This window comes from Leopardus geoffroyi, chromosome A2, assembly GCF_018350155.1.
Source record: "Leopardus geoffroyi isolate Oge1 chromosome A2, O.geoffroyi_Oge1_pat1.0, whole genome shotgun sequence".
NCBI lineage: Eukaryota > Metazoa > Chordata > Mammalia > Carnivora > Felidae > Leopardus > Leopardus geoffroyi.
In genome coordinates, this window is record NC_059331.1 from 144,697,783 (window position 1) to 144,718,619 (window position 20,837).

The 20,837-nt window shown below is 40.7% G+C and overlaps 1 protein-coding gene across 1 annotated transcript in view; it reads left to right on the plus strand.

The window, feature by feature from the left end:
• Window positions 1-20,837, plus strand: part of SND1 (staphylococcal nuclease and tudor domain containing 1) — a 427,290-nt gene that overhangs the window by 36,767 nt on the left and 369,686 nt on the right. Inside the window, exons 3-9 of the mRNA XM_045495517.1 lie at window positions 1,142-1,262; window positions 6,365-6,443; window positions 8,835-8,995; window positions 9,751-9,842; window positions 10,495-10,653; window positions 11,986-12,092; window positions 14,640-14,730. Of these exons, the coding sequence (XP_045351473.1) occupies window positions 1,142-1,262; window positions 6,365-6,443; window positions 8,835-8,995; window positions 9,751-9,842; window positions 10,495-10,653; window positions 11,986-12,092; window positions 14,640-14,730 (810 nt within the window). The remainder of the gene's footprint in view (window positions 1-1,141; window positions 1,263-6,364; window positions 6,444-8,834; window positions 8,996-9,750; window positions 9,843-10,494; window positions 10,654-11,985; window positions 12,093-14,639; window positions 14,731-20,837) is intronic.

Here is a 20,837-nt window from a genome sequence, read left to right on the forward strand (position 1 = left end):
ACATCTCCCTTTGTACCATCCTAGAAGTGATGGGGTGGGGATCTGGAGGTCACATGGAGACTCCTTGGCATTATGTGGATATGTGGCTCACCTCCTGTGTCAGAGCCTTAGATGGGTGACAGGAAAGAACCACAGTTGTCAAGATGACTCCTTACCAGGGCGTGTTACTGGTGTCTTCCCTAAGGTTGTGGGACCTGGGTCCCACGGGCACAGCCTCATACTACAGCAGGAAAAGGAGACATTTTGGGGAGAATAGATCTTGCCCTTCTCAACTCTGTTCTTAAAAAAGGTAGGGGGATTGGGTATAAGCAAGGCTCTTTCTTCTTCTTCTTTTTTTTTTTTTTTTAAGTTTTTTTAATGTTTATTTTAGAGAGATAGAGACAGAGCGTGAGCAGGGGAGGTGGCAGAGAGACAGAGAGACACAGAATCTGAAGCAGGCTCCAGGCTCTGAGCCGTCAGCACAGAGCCCAACATGGGGCCCGAAACCACGTACTGTGGGATCATGATCTGAGCTGAAGTCGGATGCTTAACCGACCAAACCACCCAGGTGCGCCAGCAAAGCTGTTTCTTGAGCAGGATACTCACTCTGGGAAATAGGAGCACTAGAACCTTGCACTTACTCTGACAGTGCCTTTAGCTGCTTTCAGGCTAGTTTAATAATTTGTGAAAGCACTTTGCAAACTGGAAAGAGACAAACAAATGGAGGTGGTTGTTCTTTATGTTTTCCCTTTGACTAGGTGAGTTCCTGGAGCCTGGACTTCCCTTTCAGGAGTGGGCTGATAAATACAAAGCATTTAGAGTAGTGGCTGGCTCATGGCAAGTGCTGTAAAATTATTGGCAATTATTATTCATGAAGTAAACTATAGATCTGAATAGAAAGTGGTGGAGGAGAAAGTACTACTGCCAATATCTGGGAAGCTGTGAGGCCTGTTTTCAGGGCCTGTGCTAGTTAAGTCAACTGCTAGATTCTCCTTTTTTATGAGCCCCCTAAGTGTGCAATCTGTGTTGTGTGCATTTCATTTTTATATTCCCCTCAGGGCTTAGCATAGGGCCAGGGTATTGAAGGAATGAAGTTGCTTGAATGCTGATTATAGTCGGGAACTAGGCAGTTCTTACGTGACACATTTGTTTTGTCTTTCAGCCCTGGGCATTTCCTGCCCGAGAGTTCCTTCGGAAGAAGCTGATTGGGAAGGAAGTCTGTTTCACAATAGAAAACAAGACTCCCCAGGGGCGAGAGTATGGCATGATCTACCTTGGAAAAGGTGAGTTAGCAAGGAGAAAAGGACTCCTTTCTATCTATGTCTAAAGTTTCTCCAAAGATCTGATTTTATCTGGTGGAAGGCCAATGTGAGTACTGGTGGCGGGAGTTCTAGGACAGTTGGCTGTAGGTGTAATTGAAAGTCCTTTGAGTACCAGAGGTCATGGTGCAAAGGTGCAGGGGATTGCTCCCGATTCCTGCTCCTTGTTTACTCCTGTGTCTGCTTTCCTGGCCTGGTTTAAATGTGTGTACTACACCATAGCATTCTTCCTTATATTAGCCATCAGCCTGTGGAACTCCGTGGCTCTGTGCTTCTAGGTCATAGTGCTAATTGAATTCCTATAGATTTCCTATTCATCTTCTATTTCCTTTGTCTGTCTTGTGGCTTTTCTTCTCCTGGGGCTTTTTAAGAAATGAAGAGTTGTTTGGGGCTTGTGGGATTTTGCAAGCCACTTGGTTTGTAATGAAATGGAAAGAACACAGGCTTTGGAGTTTTGTAGATGTGGGTTAGAATTCTGGCTTCTGTTGGGGTGCCTGGGTGGCTCAGTCGGTTAGGCATCTGACTTCAGCTCAGGTTATGATATCGCAGTTTGAGGGTTCGAGCCCCACGTCGGGCTCTTTGCCGGCAGGCAGTTCAGAGCCTGGAGCCTGCTTTGGATTCTGTGTGTTCCTCTCTCTCTGCCCCTCCCCTGCTCACACTCTGTCTCTCTAAAAAAATAAATAAACATTAAAAATAAATAAATAAAAAAAAGAATTCTGGCTTCTGTTACCGTGTACCCTTACTTAAATCTTAACCTTTGTAAGTTCTAGTTTCATCTGTAAGCTATTGAGAGAGTTGAAAGAGATAGTATATGTAAAACAGTTGTAAAACAGATAGTATATGCAAAACAGCAGAGTATGTACTCAGCGTATGTGCGTGGGCACACATATACCTATTGTTTCACTGGGCCAGATGGCTCATGGGACATTAGGTGTTCTGATCTTTTTTGGATTAGGTAGAGGGAGAGGAGAGTATGATTGTGGAATGGAGTTTGAACAGAAATCGGACATTGAAAGGATTGATTGGTAGGATATTCTCCGTAAAGCAGCCATTTTGGGAGTTATTTTGGGAGCAGATAGGGTTTTGTTTTGTTTGGTTTGGTTTGGTTTTTTTATAATCTTTGATTAAGTTCTGTGATTCTTTTTTTTTTTCTTTAATTTTTTTTTTATTGTTTATTTATGTTTGAGAGAGAGAGTGACACAGACTGTGAGTGGGGGAGGGCCAGAGAGAGGGAGACACAGAATTGGAAGCAGGCTCCGGGCTCTGAGCTGTCAGCACAGAGCCCGACACAAGGCTCGAACCATGAACTGTGAGAGCATGACCTGAGCCAAAGTCAGACGCCCAACCTACTGAGTCACCGAGGCTCCCCAATTCTGTGATTCTTTGATGTGGTAACCTTCCTACTGAGCTGCTTTAGATAATCTTTTGACTTGGGTAGCAAGTAGTTGGAAATAAGTAAACAGGGTATGTGGCATGGCTAACAGCATCCTCTTAAGATTCTAAGCGTAGAGGTCTTAGAAAAGTGAGTTAGGGATGACCATGGAGTTGTCTTGTTTGATTTGTCCAACAGACAAACACCCTTTTCACCCTCCCAGACAGATGGCTACCTGCTTCTCGATTGCATGGGAAACTGTAGAATTAGTCATCTTTTCAGAAAGATACAAATTTGCTTTTTACCCAAAATTCAAATAACATAGTAGGATATAAAACACTTAAGCATTATTGTTGGATGGCTACCAGTTAGAAAGAACGGAAGACAGAAGTGCACGGTCTTCAAAATGCAATCACTCAAGGATTTTATCACCTAAAAAATTGCAATTCCACAACAGCTGGTCAGTCTTCTGTTGCCCTGCCAGAGACCTCACTGAAACTACCGAAAATGTCAGGCATAGGTAATTTCTGTAGGGACCACCTTTAAGAGTTCTTTTAAGTAAACTCAGCCTTCAGCCAAAACGGCCTAAGTATTTATGTTGAGGGAAATTGACATTTAAAGTCTTTGTTTTTAGAAAGTTTATTTTTAAAACTGACCCAAATTATAAACTGGATATACTGTAGCATGCTAATGTACTAGTGTTTAAAATAAAACCTGGTACGTGGGAGGTGATCAATAAATATATACTGAAAGAATGTTTGGAATTATTTACATCTTTCAGTTTTAAAGGTTTAAATGACTTAAAGTTTAATATTTTCACTCAACTCTTTTATCTCAATGCCATTTGTAATGAAATGTAATGAAATCTCAATGCCATTTGTAATGAAAGGAACAGTGGCTTAGATAATTAGTATACTTGTGTGTATCCTATTTCATGGTTTCTCCCTTTAAATTTTTTTAATGTTTATTTATTTATTTATTTTGATTTTTCTTAAATGTTTTTATTTATTTTTGAGAAAGAGAGAGTGTGCGAGCAGGGGAGGGGCAGAGAGAGAGGGAGACACAGAATCTGAAGCAGGATCCAGGGACTGAGCTGTCAACCCAGAGCTTGATGCGGGGCTGGAACCCATGAACCTTGAGATCATGACCTGAGCTAAAGTTGGACGCTTAACCAACTGAGCCACCCAGGCGCCCCTCCTTTTTAATTTTTTAAGTTTAACTCTTTATTTTTAATTTCGAGAGTGTGTTTGTGCCTGTGTGTGCTTGAAGGAGTGGCAGAGGAAGGGAGGGGGGGAGGGAGAGGATCTTAAGCAGGCTGCATGCTTGTGCACAGCCCAACATAGGACTCAATCCCACAACCCTGGGCTCATGACCTGAGCCAAAATCCAGAATTGGACCCTCAACCAACTGAGCCAGCCAGGCGCCCTACTCACTTCTTTTTATGTCGTGGAAGAATGGTAGAATTTGGGAATTTGTGGTTGATTTAGAACTTACTGGGAAAAAAAAAAAAAGATTAGTCCTCTGACATTTGGAGAAAATACAGTCCACTTGCTCAGAATATCGTCCCAATTGTGACTTGATCAGTTTTATAATTTGATAAGTAATAAGCAAAAGTCAGATCCTTGGCCTACAAATTCCCCATTTCAGTATTCTATCCACCATGTTTTGTTGCTTCCTTTGGGAGTTCAGCCCAGGGAAATGTATTTTTCTCCCTTTTGAAGGAGCAATCAGAACTCACTTTTTAGAAGTGGGTCAGCCAACAGCCGTTTCATCGTGCTCTGTGCCAGGAAACTGAAAGCTGTTTGGTGTGCAGCTAATTGGCTGGCTTTATGACCACACATCATGTTTGTACCTGGGCTTTTTCATGCTTTCCACCCCTCTGACCTCTTGGCACCTAACTGCTCAACTTTTTCTTTCTTTCTTTCTTTCTTTTTTTTTTTTTTCAAGTTTATTTATTTTGAGAGAGAGTGTGTGTGCGTGATTGGGGGGAAGGGTAGAGAGAGAGGGAGAGAGAGAATCCCAAGTAGGTTCGTGCTGTCAGCCTGGAGCCCAACGTGGTGCTTGATCTCATGAACCATGAGATCGTGGCTTGCGTGGAAACTGAGAGTTGGACACTTAACCGACTAAGCCACCCAGGCACCCCTCAACTTTTCCTTTAATTGTTAAACCCTTAAAAACCCTTCCTTTTGACTTTTTGCTCTTTGGGATTCTTGTTGCTTTGAAATAACCAGTGCAATACTTGCTAATGTCAGATAGTTCTGTGTGTCTGTGTCTGGCTTCAACAATAACCTCAGTGGAAAGGTTCTTATGATCCGTGCTCAGCCTCAGAAGCTGAGAATTCTTTTTTTTTTTTTTTTGAGGGGGGCGGGTGGAGGGGCAGAGGGAGAAGGAGAAAGAGAATCTTAAGCAGGGTCCAGGTGCATCACAGAGCCTAATGGCAGGGCTTGATCTCAATTGTGAGATCATGACCTCAGCCGAAATCAAGAGTCAGATGCTTGACTGCCTGAGTCACCTAAGCGCTCCAGAACCTGAGAATTCCTTGTAGAAATATCATTCTTCTGAACTTTCCATGGTAGGAAAAGAGGTTTAATTTGATTCTGTAGAAATTTGGGCAATGCTAATGGCAAGGCATTTAGGCTGGGTTCGGGGGTGGTGTGTATATTGTTAGTGCTTATAGAAGTTGATATATAGTGTATCGAATATAAATCTCAACAGAATTTCATTCTGTGCTGACATTACCTATCAGCTAGACTCCTGTGTTTGTTTGTTTATCTGGGACCTTGTTCTCTGCCATATTAAAGATTTTTATGTGGCGATTCCTTTATCACTTTGTCTGACAAGTAGAGATTTAAGGGAATATACAGTCTGAAACCTTTTTCAATAGCATGGAAATGCAATTAATGTTTCAGGTGCCCAGGTAGAACCTAATCAGATTGGGTTTTAAGTTTAACTTCATTTTTCTTGCCTGCTGCTGTATGACAGATTAGAAACCTAGACATTACCTCTGCCCCCGTGTCTCCCAGAGCAGGAGAAAGTCTTTGACAAACGGTGTAGCTTGTCTTGGTGTCCTCTTGGAGCAGATAATAGGGCATCCTGGGAGGAATTGGACTTTCTGTGTAAAACGTGATAGACATTCCTAAACGAAGCCATATGATTGTACAGGTGTGACGACTCATTTGATTTGTTTTTAATTCCTGCTGTTGTGCTGAGCACTGTGCTAAGAGATTTACAGACATTGTGGTTTAATTCTCACAAAAAGCCACGTGGCAGGTACTCTTCCCTATTTATAGATGAATAAATTAAGATACCGAGAGACCTTGTCTAAGCTAGCAAGTGGCAGAATTTGTATTCTGCCCCAGACCTCTGCTCCTTAGGTCAGCGTTCTTTATACTCTCCTGGGCTGCCGTACATGCCTTGTTTTCCTTCAGTCCCCAAGATTGCCTTTTTCCTGGGAGATACACAGGAAAATTGGAAACAAAGTCCTAAGAAGATTTATAGACCTTTGGGTCTTTGAGAGTAGACATTTTAGGAGAAGAGGTTTTCTGAAAAACCCAACACTGTATTGCTGCCTTGTCCAATTCTCTGGCAACATCATTCTCCTTGAAGAGCTAAGGGTTAAAGTGGTTCCATTTGAGCTCTGCTGCTGCTGGAGGGAGATTTGAATCTTGTGTTTAATTCCCTTTTTCCTCCTCAGATACCAATGGGGAAAACATTGCAGAGTCTCTGGTTGCGGAGGGTTTGGCCACCCGGAGAGAAGGCATGAGAGCTAATAAGTAAGTGTTCATTACTCTTCTGTCCCCTTCTATTCCATTGTGAGAGCTGGGGTTACTCAAGTGGGGTGGGTAGTCAGCTCTACAGTGGCGTGCTGCATTTTCTTTCCTATCCCCTGGCATACAGTGGGTAACTTCTGTTGCTCTCCTGCTTTTTGGTACATTCCTGCCCCAATGTGGATTATTCTGAGCCAGGAAGTAACTCAGCATTCATTAGTGGCATTTGACATGTATAACGCCTTTAAAAGTAGGCTTTGAGACAAGATACTTCCATTCTTTATATTCATAAGAGCCAATAGGCTATTTCTTATACCACTGACCTTCAGTTACAGAGTATTTATCCATCCATCCCAAAAGATTTATTGAGCACTTACTATGTGCCAGGCTGTGTTCTGGGCACTGAGAATATAGCCATGAACAGAGATAGCTTCTGCTAACATTTTAATGGGGAGACAGACAATAACCCAATAAACAAATAAATTATACAATATAGCATGCACAAGAAGTAAGTGCAATAAAAAATAGAGTGAAATGAATAAATAGAATTCAAAGCAAAAGCTGCTGCTTAGAAGAAGCAAGGGTAACTGATAAGGGCTCAATGGTTCTGTTTTTAAAATCAGGGAAAATTCTGTCTCTTTCCAAAGCCTTATAGGTCTGTTTTGGTCCGTAGATCTGTAGATGGTTAAGTAATAGGTAAAACTGTATTTGTTTAGCTAATGGCAGTGTGAACTTAATGGAAATGAGTGTTAGTTATGTAAGCTTTATAGTACATGTATCGTGTTCAAGTTCACCAGTATTGGCTTGCAGTAGGATGGATTGCAGCTGGCTTTAATTAACACTTTAGTCTCTGAAAAGCGGTATGTTACATCAGTAATTTGGAGGTTAAAGATGCTGTTTAAATCGTTAAGTCCTTGATATATTATATGTGACTGTTGTTGGTGCATAAAAGGCCTTAGGTAAATATTTGCATGAACTGTACCAGTGATGGGAATGAGCAAAGGCAAGAATGTACTTTTTGCATTCTTCCTGCCTTCATAAACTTTGGGGCCAGCCCTTTCACCATACACTTCTGAGGGTCCTTTTTAACTGCAGAAAAACGTTTGCTGGAGCCTATACTTGGGGAGTGAGCATGTGGGAATTTAATGAATAAAAACATTTGTCTTAGGTGGTGTTTTGGAAGCATGCTGGAGTTATATCTTAAGGACTGTTGGCATGATTATTGTTGGCAGTAGTTTTTAGGAATCCAGTTTGCAACTAGAATGAAAATTTTTAAGAAGCCCATACCTATATTGTACCATCTCAATAAAGAAATCTCCCCTGGAGTCCCAATCTTTTTTTCTCTGAAGCTGTCTTTACTTAAATTCTCCTTTTCTCGGTTTCTACGTTTGCTTCTTTCTATCCCTGAAGTACATTTTTTATTGAACTTTGTTTGCAATCTTGGGTCCCCAACGATGTGACTGTCCTTTTTGGGGGGAAGGGGGCTACAACAGTACTGAAGACTTCTGGCTTGAGAAATTGTAGGTCAGGGATCCCTCTTCCAGTATCCCTACTGCTCAACGTGGGAGACTGAATTTATGCATACAGCCATTAATGTCACCATTAAGGTATTGGGATTGTGGAAAGGCCCTGCAGTTCACAGTTTCCTTTATCTCGTGTGTGTGTGTGTGTGTGTGTGTGTGTGTGAGAGAGAGAGAGAGAGAGAGAGAGAGAGCGTGTGCGTGTGCACGCGCGACCGAGCTAGCGAGAACATGCACTTTATTTTTTGGTCTATCTTTTGGCTTTCTGGCTGTTCTCCTATATATTTGGTTTCTTGCTTCATGAAGAAGGAGTCTTCCATTTTCAAAATGGAGGTTTTTCAAACTGTTTTCGCTGAGCTGGTCTTATTGAATGTGTAAGTAGTTTTGGGGTGACATCTATAATAACAGTATTTGCTCTGCATTCCCCAGCCCTGTTCTGTAGACAAGAGCAGTAAGGATGATTGTTAGTCCCTTTCTTTGTGCTGTGTCCTGCTGAGCTCTGCCTGGATTCCAGTTCCTGATTCTGGGATGGTTAAATGAAGCTGTACCCCCTGGAGTGGCTTCCCTGTGAGCCACCAACTTGTTCTCTTGTAATCACTGATGGTGGCAGTCCCGAGATGTGTGTTCTTTGTATCTTCTCATTAAATGCTCTTACGAGCGAATCTGTTGTTTGAGGGAACAAGTCTGGAATCCGGAAATTGCACTCGTGGTGATTTTCTGGTTATAGGCTTGGGTCTGCAGCCATAGATCTGAAACGAGTGCTTTGGTATCTTCAAGGGGAGCAGATGCTGAAGAAAGAGTTCAAAGAAGAGCCTGATTTTTTTTCCTTCTTGTTGTGAACTCACTAACCCACACATGTTTATTTTTCACGTCCTAGTCCTGAGCAGAACCGGCTTTCGGAATGTGAGGAACAAGCAAAGGCAGCTAAGAAAGGGATGTGGAGTGAGGGGAACGGTTCACATACTATTCGGGACCTCAAGTACACCATTGAGAACCCAAGGCACTTTGTGGACTCGCACCATCAGAAGCCTGTCAATGGTGAGGCTAGTGGGAAAAGACCGACATGATGCAGGGTGATTTCTGTTTGCTCTCAAGTTTCTTGAGGTTTACCAAAACTATTTTACTTGGTATCTAAAGGCATTGTTAAGAGTGCAACAACACCATGGTATTTTGGAAGGTAACTTGAATGCAGTTTACATAGGTTACATCAGGTATATTTTGACAGAAGTTAGTCCTTTGCTGGTGCAGGGTAGTAAATTGCTGGTAATTTTCCACATTGGGGATCTTCCTGTTTTCTAAAAGATGCCGCTTAAATAACGTCCCTGAAATGTATATTCTGTAAAGATGTAAACACACACACACACACACACACACACACACACACACACACATACACGCATGCACGCACGCTATAGTTCTTGGCTCAGTTTTGAGACCCGGTTAAGTACAGACTGAGTAAAATTATTAACAGATCTGACCCATTATTTTTTTGCTGGCACCTGGTACTCAGATAAGCATCCTAGCTTTACGGATAACAAAGCTCAGGGATGAGCCGTGAGATCCCAGGAAGTTCAGAAGATGGAGAAGTCAGTCTAATCTGTATTCCCAGGAGTAGTTTGTAGAAGAGTCTGTTGTGTGCACACTTGTGATCTCCCAGTGCTTTGTCACTTCTCAGAGGGAGGCTTTCTGAGGGTTTTGGGGAGATGAACTGTGTTAAATGCAGCTTGGTTGGGTATTGTTCATTCCTGGCATGACTTTTGCTAATGACTTAAGCTATTTTTTCTGTCACACAGCTATCATCGAGCATGTGCGGGACGGCAGTGTGGTCAGGGCCCTGCTCCTCCCAGATTACTACCTGGTTACGGTCATGCTGTCAGGGATCAAGGTCAGACCATACACTGGGCTATGGGGTGGATATAGGGTTTGCAGAAGCGTTCAGTGACAGGTGGATTCTTCTACTTTGGGATTTTGGACTTATTGACTCTTCCTAGTATGGGCCATTAACACTGACTAGAGTACTGTATACTGTAAGCTTTGCAGTGGGACTGTTCTCATTAGATCAAATAAGATTAGAAAATTATTTTAAAGATTTTTAAAAAACTATTTTAAAGTACTCAGTGTCTGTTTGGAGTGGGCTGTGTGGAGAGGTTGTTGATTCCCAGAGAGACGGGAGGTTCTGATGTTTGCTGAGAATGGTTTGTCTCAATTTGGGGTATCCATTTTTGATTTTTAAAAAATCAGGAATTTAAAACTAGGCATTGATGAATCTTTTCTTGGCAAGGGGTCATTTTCAACTATAATTTAAAATTTCCTCATGATAGTGACCTGAGTTTATTTGCCTTACCAAGAAGTCTGAGAAGATCTATTTCTAGTCACTTTTACCAATATGTTTTAAAAAAGGGGTTATAAGGCCTGATTTGAGACCTTACCTGGTTTAGCTTTGTGGAGTTTGTGGTTTTGGCTGGTTTGGTGTGGGGTGAGAGTGCCTGGCACTCACGTTTAGGCTGTACTACCCACCTACTTTACCTTTGCTTTAGTGCCCAACTTTTCGACGGGAAGCAGATGGCAGTGAAACACCAGAGCCTTTTGCTGCAGAGGCCAAATTTTTCACCGAGTCTCGACTACTTCAGAGAGATGTTCAGATCATTCTGGAGAGCTGCCACAACCAAAACATCCTGGGTACCATCCTTCATCCAGTGAGTGTGCCCATGCAGACTGGGCTGTGTGGGGTTGGATGGGGGTGGGGGGGTGGGGTGTGCATTTGGTGTTTGATGGCCTGTGGTTTGCTTCTCTTCTTTTTCTCTGTATTTAAGAGCCATTTAAAGATCTTGGCAGGATTATCTTCTGATTTTTGAGACATTTTCTAGGGAGATATTAGTTAGCTGATAGAGTTGGACAAATCTGCTGAACTACTACTCACTTTTAGAAAGTGGATCTCAACTTATGAGTTCGTAAGAAGAGGAGCTCTTGACATTTCCTCAAGTGTTGGTCCTTGATGTTGAGAAGAGAAAGTTGCGAGGCTGCCACACAGGTGAGAAGTGGCACTGAAACGTGTGGAATAGGACTGCTGAGGTTTATATGTAGGTCTAGAAGGTAGCTTTTTAAAGTATTGGTAGAACTATGATGAGGAATCCTTTCTATGGAAAAATTACTTTGTGTGCCCAGGCCTAATCCAGTTACCTCCTAACTCTGCTTTTGAGTCGGAAATAGGTTCTTCATGTTATTTTAGTTGTGATTATCCATTCTACCTGGGCATAGACTTTGGTAGGTGGATTTCTCCCGGAAAAGAAATGACCTTGTTTTATAACACCCAAGTGTAAATGCATTTTCATTATTGTTCCCTATGTCCAGTACAGAATAAACTCCTGTTACTCTTATTCTTTGGCTGGAGAATTCTTTCATGATGGCCGTTGTGGAAGGCTGGGACACTTGGTTTGGAGTGTGCCAGGGTCATGTCTGTTTCTTCTGGAGTACTCGCTGTCTGCCGGGGCCCTACCAGATGGCTCTGTGGCACAGTAGAATGGGAGTTGTAATTCATTGGGCAAAATGTAGCTGAAGTTATTCCTTTCCTCAGCCTGTTCTTCAGCTCTCTCCTTATGAAAAGGGGAGTAAGTGCTGATCTTAGGGAAGGAAATAATGAGGTGTAATCTCTACTAAAGATTAACATCCTCCTCTGCCCACAAGAAGAGCTATTGAAACGTCAATTCCATTCAATGCCACTAACATTTATCTTACTCCTGTTAAGTGAGAGTTACTGTGTTAGGTGTTGTGGGTGTTGTGGGGATGGGAAGCCAAGGCTGTTAGGAGGGGCCGCAGAGTGGGGTGTCTCATCTTGGGGCTGGTTTCCTAATGAGAGAAACTCTACCCTCTCCCTTCCTTCCTTCCTTCCTTCCTTCCTTCCTTCCTTCCTTCCTTCCTTCCTTCCTTCCTTCTTCAGTGAACTGCAGTATAAATTGTGGCTGTTAATTTCAGAAGTCTAGAGAAATGGATTCTCTTATGCCTGCCTTCTCATGTGCCTTGTTTTTCAGAATGGCAACATCACAGAGCTCCTCCTGAAGGAAGGTTTTGCACGCTGTGTGGATTGGTCGATTGCAGTTTATACTCGGGGAGCAGAAAAGCTGAGGGCAGCTGAGAGGTAAGGTCTATTAGGGAAGCCTTCTAGCCCAGGGATCTTATTTAGGATTTTTAGGGAAAGAAATCTAGTGGTCTTTTCTCCCCTATCTCTATGTCAGTATTTGTTACATTTCAGTAATGGATTAAGGAAATTCCACAAAAGGGTAGGATCTTACAGAGGAGTGGTTTACTTATAAGTCTTTAGTTGTCTGATTCACTGCTGTACATTGAGGGCCTAGATTTTCACCTAGGAATTGTTCTTCACCAGATTTGCTGCTTTAATGTTTTTGGGTCACTTTTTGTCCAAGCATCTCACTTAAATTCTGGATTTTAGGCATTTGGAATGAAATAGCTTGAGGCTCATTTGAAGATGATGCAGTCACTTACTGGCTGCTACCTAACAGGCAGGCCGGAGCCAGGGGTATGATGGAAACATAGAGCCTGTGGGTCCTAAAACAGGACCGTTCAGTGTTGTTATGAAGCCTCATGCCCTCATTTATTGAAGCACGTGTCAATTAAAAATGCTAATGCAACTATGAGATACTGTTGTCATGTTTTCAGCTTGGTGCCTCATGGTTAAAGCAGATGTAGAAGAAACTTATTTCCAGGAAAACAATAGTCGATATTCCAAAGATTAGGTGGCTGTTTCAAGTATTGAGGTCAAGAATTTCTGGGCGTAGGTGAATTTCATTCACTTGACAGGGTAAATGGAAGACCATGAAGCAGGTAGCAAGAGTAGGTGAATAGAGATGATATTTGGGGAAAGTCCTGGCCACCATCTCCCAGGGTGCATTTAAGCAGAATACCACCAACCACTGATGCCAATGATTCACTCTCGAGGTGTGTTGTATGGCTTGTTTCAGAATCATAGAATTATAACTTTACATTTTTGGCCTTTGAGGTACACAGCTCAGAGATACGCAAGAACATGAATTGTATGACCATAATTTTCTTCCCTTGGATCTTTTCATATCCTTCTTTGCCTATAAGCAGAAATACTTGTAACTTTTTATAAAAGTAGATTTTAATCTGGGCCATTCGATATGGCGTATCTGATTTAAAAACACCATGGTTCTATAAAATTTTTTTAGTCTTTACGTTCCACAGCTAAATTCAAAAGATAAAATACTCTTACAAATACAGCTTTCCAAATACCTCTAATTATTCTGTGATGCTCAGATTTTTTTTTTTTTGTTTTCAGAAAACCCTGTAAATCCATTATTCTAAATACAATTTTTGTTGATAATTTTTTTTTTGCATTAAGTTCCTGCCTCTCTTTGAAGAAAGTGAGTACAGTGGCAGTAGTATCTACATGTTTTATAACATCTGTAGATTTTATGGATTTTTAAGAGGGCACATCATTAAAAAACAGGTTTAGACTAAGGAATGCAAATCATATTTCAATAATATGTGATTACTTGCCTGCTGTTTTGCATGCTGTATTTGACTTGCTTGCATTGTTAAATCTCTATCTGAGTATTTTATGTATTTTACAGCTACCACATGCTACTTTGTCTTTTTCTCCTTTTAGTGCTTCTTTTATTTATTTATTTATTTATTTATTTATTTATTTTTTTTTATAGATAATTTTTTTTCAACGTTTATTTATTTTTGGGACAGAGAGAGACAGAGCATGAATGGGGGAGGGGCAGAGAGAGAGGGAGACACAGAATCAGAAACAGGCTCCAGGCTCTGAGCCATCAGCCCAGAGCCTGACGCGGGGCTCGAACTCACGGACCGCGAGATCGTGACCTGGCTGAAGTCGGACGCTTAACCGACTCTGCCACCCAGGCGCCCCTAGTGCTTCTTTTAAAAAGTGGCAGTACTGTTTTCAGAAATAATCATTCCTTTCCCTTTGACCTGTATCTGTTTATTTGTAAAGACTTGTCATTACAAAACACAAAAAGCTTATTTGTAAATCTAGCTGTTCATTGGCTTTAAAAAATTTTTGCACATATTCCATTTCCCTCTCTTAGCCTGACTGAAAAAATGCCTGATGGTTTTAGTACCATAAAACAGATTTTTGCCAACAAGTTTTTGCACTTTTGTCAGTGAACTCCTAGTGGATTTTTATCCCTTTTCTTACTCTTTGGATGTACTACAAAGGTGATTTGGTTAGCTGATAGTCTTTTTTTAAATCCAAATGGAAACTGAGCCGGCCTATGCTTTTTAAAAAAACACATTTGTTTGTTTGGATGTGGGTGTTCTTCCCACTTGAGAGCAGTTGCTCTGTGTTTGTCATTCCAGTGCGTGGCATTTACTAGTCACTGAGGAGATGCTAGATAAGCTAAAGAGCTAATTCAAGGTGGACTTGTACTGTCCGGGCTAGAAAGGCTGCACAGCTAGATCCCGGTCAGCCAGCCAGGGGCGTGTATGTCTTGGATGCCAGTTGCGGTACACTTTCTTGTTGCTTTCATACTCTGTTCTGGTTTGACTGGTGGCCTTGCCCTTGGGTGTCGTGTCTCTGAGTTAGAGAAGGATGCTGTACTCTTTGCTCCCATGGTGATGGTGGGTTCCATTTGCTGACCTATTCTGTCTGAATGATGTGCATCCTTGTTTTTGTTGCCAGGTTTGCCAAGGAACGCAGGCTGAGAATATGGAGAGACTATGTGGCTCCTACTGCTAATTTGGACCAAAAGGACAAGCAGTTTGTTGCCAAGGTGAGTCATTCTCAGCGTCTTGAGATGCACTGTGGACATTGTCAGGCTAGTGACAATACAGTGATCTCTGAACCATCAAGCCAGGCCTGGAAGCATTTCTGTTTTAAGGCAAGCCAGTGGTGTGTGGATTGTGTGTGTAAGGGTTGTGTACATGCATGTGTTTATTGCAGGGGAATTAGAAACCATAAGAACTTGTCATAAATTTGCATAACTTCATTAGGAGTTCATGAGTTAAAGTTGTGGACATTGCCACCTTGAAAGATCGCTCATATTGTAGGGCTTCTATTTGCCTGGCAAATGGCTTTCTCTTAGAGTTCCCATGTCAAAGTGTGTGTGACCTCAGGTTTCTCTTCTTTCTGTTTTGGGACTCTCGTGGTTTTGAGTTTTTTCTCATGTGATGTTTTTTTCCAGAGAGCTCTCCTGAAGTGTCCTGGGATGGATTCCTTTGACAGGAACTAGTGCTACTCAGTAGGTTGTTTGGGTCCATCAGCAGTGCTGAGTGTTTTCTTCATTGCTGGCTTTGGTACCGTGAGCGGTAGACCTGTTTTCCTCACTTTACCAAAGTGCTGTCATGTTTTCCAATCTATTTTTACTTTTGGCAAGAGATGCTTTAAGCTTTGTTTCCCTGAACTAAAAGAAGTTAATTAACATATCTATATCTGCTGAGAGGTGGCTGTCCCAAATGAGTTGAAGATGGAATACCACTAGGTGGCACTGTCAGCCTAAAAAATCCAGGTCTGGTTTCTCTTAGAATGGTCAAATTTTAACAGTCTCTGAGGAATTGGCTGAATTTCTTCACTTTCTTTTTTATGATGCCCAAAGCGATAAGTCACAGAGTGCTCAAGTGGCTTCCTTCCTTCTTGTCGTAGGTGGTCTCCAGGCAGCTGTCAGGTTAACCATAATTGGATCTTTGAGACCTAAGCATAATTAGGTCTTTTATCCTATTTAGGGAAAAGTTCCTGGTTGGATACTCCCCCATGCATCTTCCAAGTCTTGGTACAGACCAGAATGAACCCCTGCTTCCTTTCTGTGTGAGGACCGCACTAGCTTGGAAACTTGGACATGGCTGTTCCACCTAATTGGAACTACTTGGTTTTGCTTATGTTTCCTGTCATCTGTTCTAAGACTGTAGCTACACGGTGAAAGGGCGATCATTCACTCAGCAAGGGAGGCATGTCTTCTGTTTTTCATCATTGTCACTCTGAGAGGGTCTGATATTTGTGATATAGATGAGGCTTAGGAGGGTCCCTGTATCTTGTACTGTCCCTGCTAGACCCTCTTCAGTTGACACTGAGTTTATAGAGGGGTGCCTGGGTGGCTCAGTCGGTTAAGCATCAGACTTTGGCTCAGGTCATGATCTCATGGTTCGTGAGTTCGAGCCCCACGTCAGGCTCTGTGCTGACAGCTCAGAGTCTGGAGCCTGCTTTGGATTCTGTGTCTCCTTGTCTCTCTGTCCCTCCCCTGCTCGTGTTCTGTCTCTCTGTCTCTCAAAAATAAATAGACATTAAAAAACAAAAAAGAAACTGAGTTTATAAGAGAAACCCAGAAAATTTTGCAGGGTTTTAGGCCTTTGCTGGTCAAGGTACTAATGCATTGCTGAAAAAAGAAATTTGAAAGAGTAGATGATTGAGTCAGTAGCTTTGTATTTTTCTTAAATATGGCTTTATTGGTAACTAGAGAAGAGCTGGCACATTTTCTCCTGGTTATTTTTTTTTGTTTTATTTTTTGTTTTTGTTTGTTTGTTTATTTGTTTTAATCTAGGATCCCAGGATACGTATATATGTTTTGTTTTAAAACAGAGTGAGGCTTTCTTCGTTACAGTGAAGTTTCATTTGTTAAAATGTCGAGTAGAGGAAATTGCCTCTAAAAACCATCTGAGGGTTAAGGGGAATAGCCATTCTCCTGTAAGTATCTTTAATATAAATTTAGGTCATTTGGATATAGGCCTGCTTCTAGAGTAGAGAGAGAAATGTAGGTAGGTAGGTAGGTAGGTAGGTAGGTAGGTAGGTAAATGGTTTCAAAACTTATTGAGTTTTAGAAATTCTTCAGCATTATTATTATTTTTTTAAATAGAAAGCATAAAAAGGAGAAGGAAAAACACTCATACTAGATGAAACTACTCTCACACAGACTTTTTTTTTTTAAGTTGATTATACTGTTTATCCCAGCGGTTGACAGATGATGGCCCATGGGCCAAGCCTGGCCCTCCACTTGTTTTTGTATGGTCTGTGAAGTATGGGTGGATTTTACGTCGAAAAAAATGTTTTGTGGCACATGAAAATTTTATGAAATTTAAATTTCAGTGACATGAATACATTGGAACATAGCCATGTCTGTCCATTTCCATGTTGTCTGTAGCTGTTTTTGTAATACAGTGGCAGAGGTGAGTAGTTGTGACAGAGACCAGAATCGTCTGCAATGCCTAAAATATTTGATATCTGGCCCCGTACAGAAAAGTGTGCTGACCCTTGATCTTTCCCAGTCCTATTTGTAATGCCTTGATAGGATATAAGGTGCTTGAGCCAGAATGTAAATCAAGGCATTGCTTCTTTCATCAAGAAAAGCTTGCTACAGAAAAAATATCAGCAATGTTCCCCTCAGTGATGTGGTTGATTTATGTTCCGGTACAAGCTCCTACTCTCATTGCAGGCTGGCAACCACTTTTGAGTAGTACTGAGCTATATTCTTTTGTATATAATTTTTAAGTTTTTATACTTTTATTTTGAATGCATAAAAGTTTAAAGAACTCTGTGGGCTTATTAAGAAATGTACTAGTCTGTTTTCCTTTTTCTTGAGGCAGCCATTTTCAGTTCTTGGCTAGTCCATATCTTTGAATAAAATGTTTATGTTGCCTTCTTAATTTTTCAGTTTTAGGCACAACCCTTTTCCTTCATATCGTGGAAGATGAGGATTCACATGGGTGTGCATGTATTTTTCCTTAATCCTTGCAGTAGGACTATATTCTAATTCTGGTTCAATGTTTACTTTGCAAATGCTAATAACTACTGAGCCCTATAGCATATTGTGGCTACTTTTCATTTTCTGCAGAACTTTTTGTTTGCCCTGGATTTAATAATTTTAAAAGTTTGTTTTTTTTAATGAACTTATTAATTCAACCCCTAGACTCTACCTAAATCTTCTCTAAAAGACATTGATTCAGCCTGTTAATTTTATCTTTTTCAATTACATTTTCCAGGAACCTTGTGACCTATACCAATCTGGACTAGTTCTTTTGTTCTTCTTCTCACTGTTCTGGAGCTGTCATCTTTGGATATCTTCACCATTTGCCTCTGAAACCATTCTGATTTCTCCTCCTCAGATGATTTGGTTTTTCTTTCCACAAGGTCTTAGCACTTGCTTTTTTATCCTGAAATTTCTCAGTGGTGCACTGTTTTATCCATGTGTGAGCGTATTCTTTTTAGTTTTAGCTCTTTCTGGTCTGGGAACTTTAACTATTTTGTTGATTTCCAACTAGCTTCTCTGCTATTTTCTAGTACTCCTGTTTGGATGTTTGACTTTGTTGGCTGGTCTTCTAATTTTTGCCTCCTGTTTTCATCTTTGTCTTTTCTTCTTCCTAAATTTCTTCGTATTTACCTTTTAGCCCTGCTACCAAATGTTTTCTTTATGATACTGTATTTTAAGACCTTTCTGGTCTTTGCTTCTCTGAATGGCTCTCATTTTTATTGAAATGTAGTTGGCATACAGTATTCTATTAGTTTCAGGTATATAACATAGTGATTCAACAGTTGTATAACATCAGTGCTTACTGTGATAAGAGTAGTTACCATCCATCATCATATGAAGTTATTACAACATTATTGACTATATTTCCTATGCTGTACTTTCTATCCTCATTATTTATTTCTTTTATAACCTCAAGTTTGTACCTCTTAATCCTTTTCACCTATTTTGCCTTTACCATTTCCCTTACTTTCCCTTACATTACCCTCTGGCAACCACCAACTTGTTCTCTGTATTTATGAGTCTGTTTCTGTCTTGATTGTTTGCTTGTTCACTTGTGGTTTTTTTTGTTTGTTTGTCTTTTTAGATTCAATCTAAAAAGCGAAATCATATTGTACTTGTATTTTTCTAACTGTTTCATTTAGCGTGATACCCTCTAGATCCATTCATGTTGTTGTGAATGGCCAGATTTCACTCCTTTTTATGGTGCAGTAATATTCCACATCATATATATAGTGTATGTGTATATATATATCTCACATTTTTATTCTTTCATCTATCAGTGGGCACTTAGGTTGCTTCTGTATCTTGGCTGTTATAAAGCTGCAATAAGCAGGAGCGCATATATCTTTTCAAATTAGTGTTTTTATTTTCTTTGAGTAAGTAGCCAGACATGGAATTACTGGGTTGTATGGTATTTCTAGTTTTGATTTTTTTTTTTTGAGGACCCGCCATACTGTTTTCCACTGTGGCGGCACCAATTCACTTTCCCACCACTAATGCACGAGGGTTCCCTTTCCTCTGCATCCTCTCCAACATTTGTTATTTCTTGCCTTTTTTTTTTAATGTTTACTTATTTGTGACAGAGAAAGAGAGAGAGACAGAGACAGAGACAGAGCATGAGCGGGGACGGGGCAGAGAGAGAGGGAGACAGAATCCGAAGCAGGCTCCAGGCTCTGAGCTGTCAGCACAGAGCCGAACTCACAGACCGTGAGATCATGACCTGAGCTGAAGTCGGACGCTCAACCGACTGAGCCATCCAGGCGTCCCACCCCCCTTGTCTTTTTGATACTAGCCATTCTGACAGGTGTGAGGTAATATCTCATTGTAGTTCTGATTGGCATTTTCCTGGTGATGAGTGATGTTGGGCGTCTTTTCATGTGTCTGTTGGCCATCTGTATGTCTTCTTTGGAGAAATGTTGTTCAAGTCCTCTGCCCATTTTTAAATTGTATTATTTTTTGGTGTTGAATTCTATCGAGTTCTTTATATATTTTGGATATTAATCCCTTATCAGATATTTTATTTGCAAATACCTTCTCTTATTTGGTAGTTTGCCTTTTCATTTTCTTGATGATTTCCTTTGCTATGTAAAAAGCTTTTTAACTTGATGTAGTCCCAATAGTTTGTTTTGCTTTTGTTTCCCATGCCTGAGGAGACAGATCCAGAGAAAAATACTGCTAAGGTTGATGTCCAAGAGATTACTGTTTGTGTGTGTGTGTGTGTGTGTGTGTGTGTGTGTGTGTGTGTGTGTTTTAGACTTTTATGGTTTCAGGTCTTCCATTTAGGTCTTTAATCTATTTTGAGTTTGTTTTTGTGTGTAGTGTAAGGAAGTGGTTTAGTTTCATTCTTTTTGCATGTAGCTGACCAGTTTTTCCAACACTGTTTACTGAAGAGACCATCTTTATATTCTTTTTTCCTTTGTTGTAGATTAATTGATCACATAAGCATGAATTTATTTTGGGGCTCTTTATTCCATTCTGTTGATTTATGTGTCTATCTTGTTATTTTTTAATAGTAATATCACTTCTTCCAGAGATAAAATACCTTCTATTAACTTTCTGAGGAATTAATTATAATTTTTTGAAAAATTTCCTTGCATAGTCTGTATTTTCCATGTTGTTTTTAATTCTCTTCGGTTATTTTGGTCTCTTATTTTTCATATTAGAGGCTTTCCTTAGATGCCTGGTGATCTTTGGTTATCTTTCTTATTTAAGAATGAGGTCTCAAACACTGGGCTACAATTAGTGAACCTATATATGGGATTTATGGTATATATCTTAAAATCCAAGTGCTTCTTACGTAAACCAAGTCTAGGTTTTGGTCCCATTTTCATCTCTACTTGAGATTCCTGATTTGACAGTTTCTTTGTCTTGGTGGGTGGGGGAAGTCTGCAGTATAAATCAGGCTGGCTATTATGTTTTCTTATCACTGGCTCAGGATTTAGCTTTTGTGAATCTGTGAAGTCTGTTACCACTCATCCATCTGCTTTCTAGCTTCCAGTGTTTTGTTGCCATATTCTTTTCTCCCATTATATTTGTCCTATTGGACTTAGGGCCAACAACAACAACAAAATCCCTTTATTTTTGTTTAAAGGTATTTAGGGAGGGCGCCAAAGTAAATGTTTGAGCTTGCTTTAGTTGGTTCA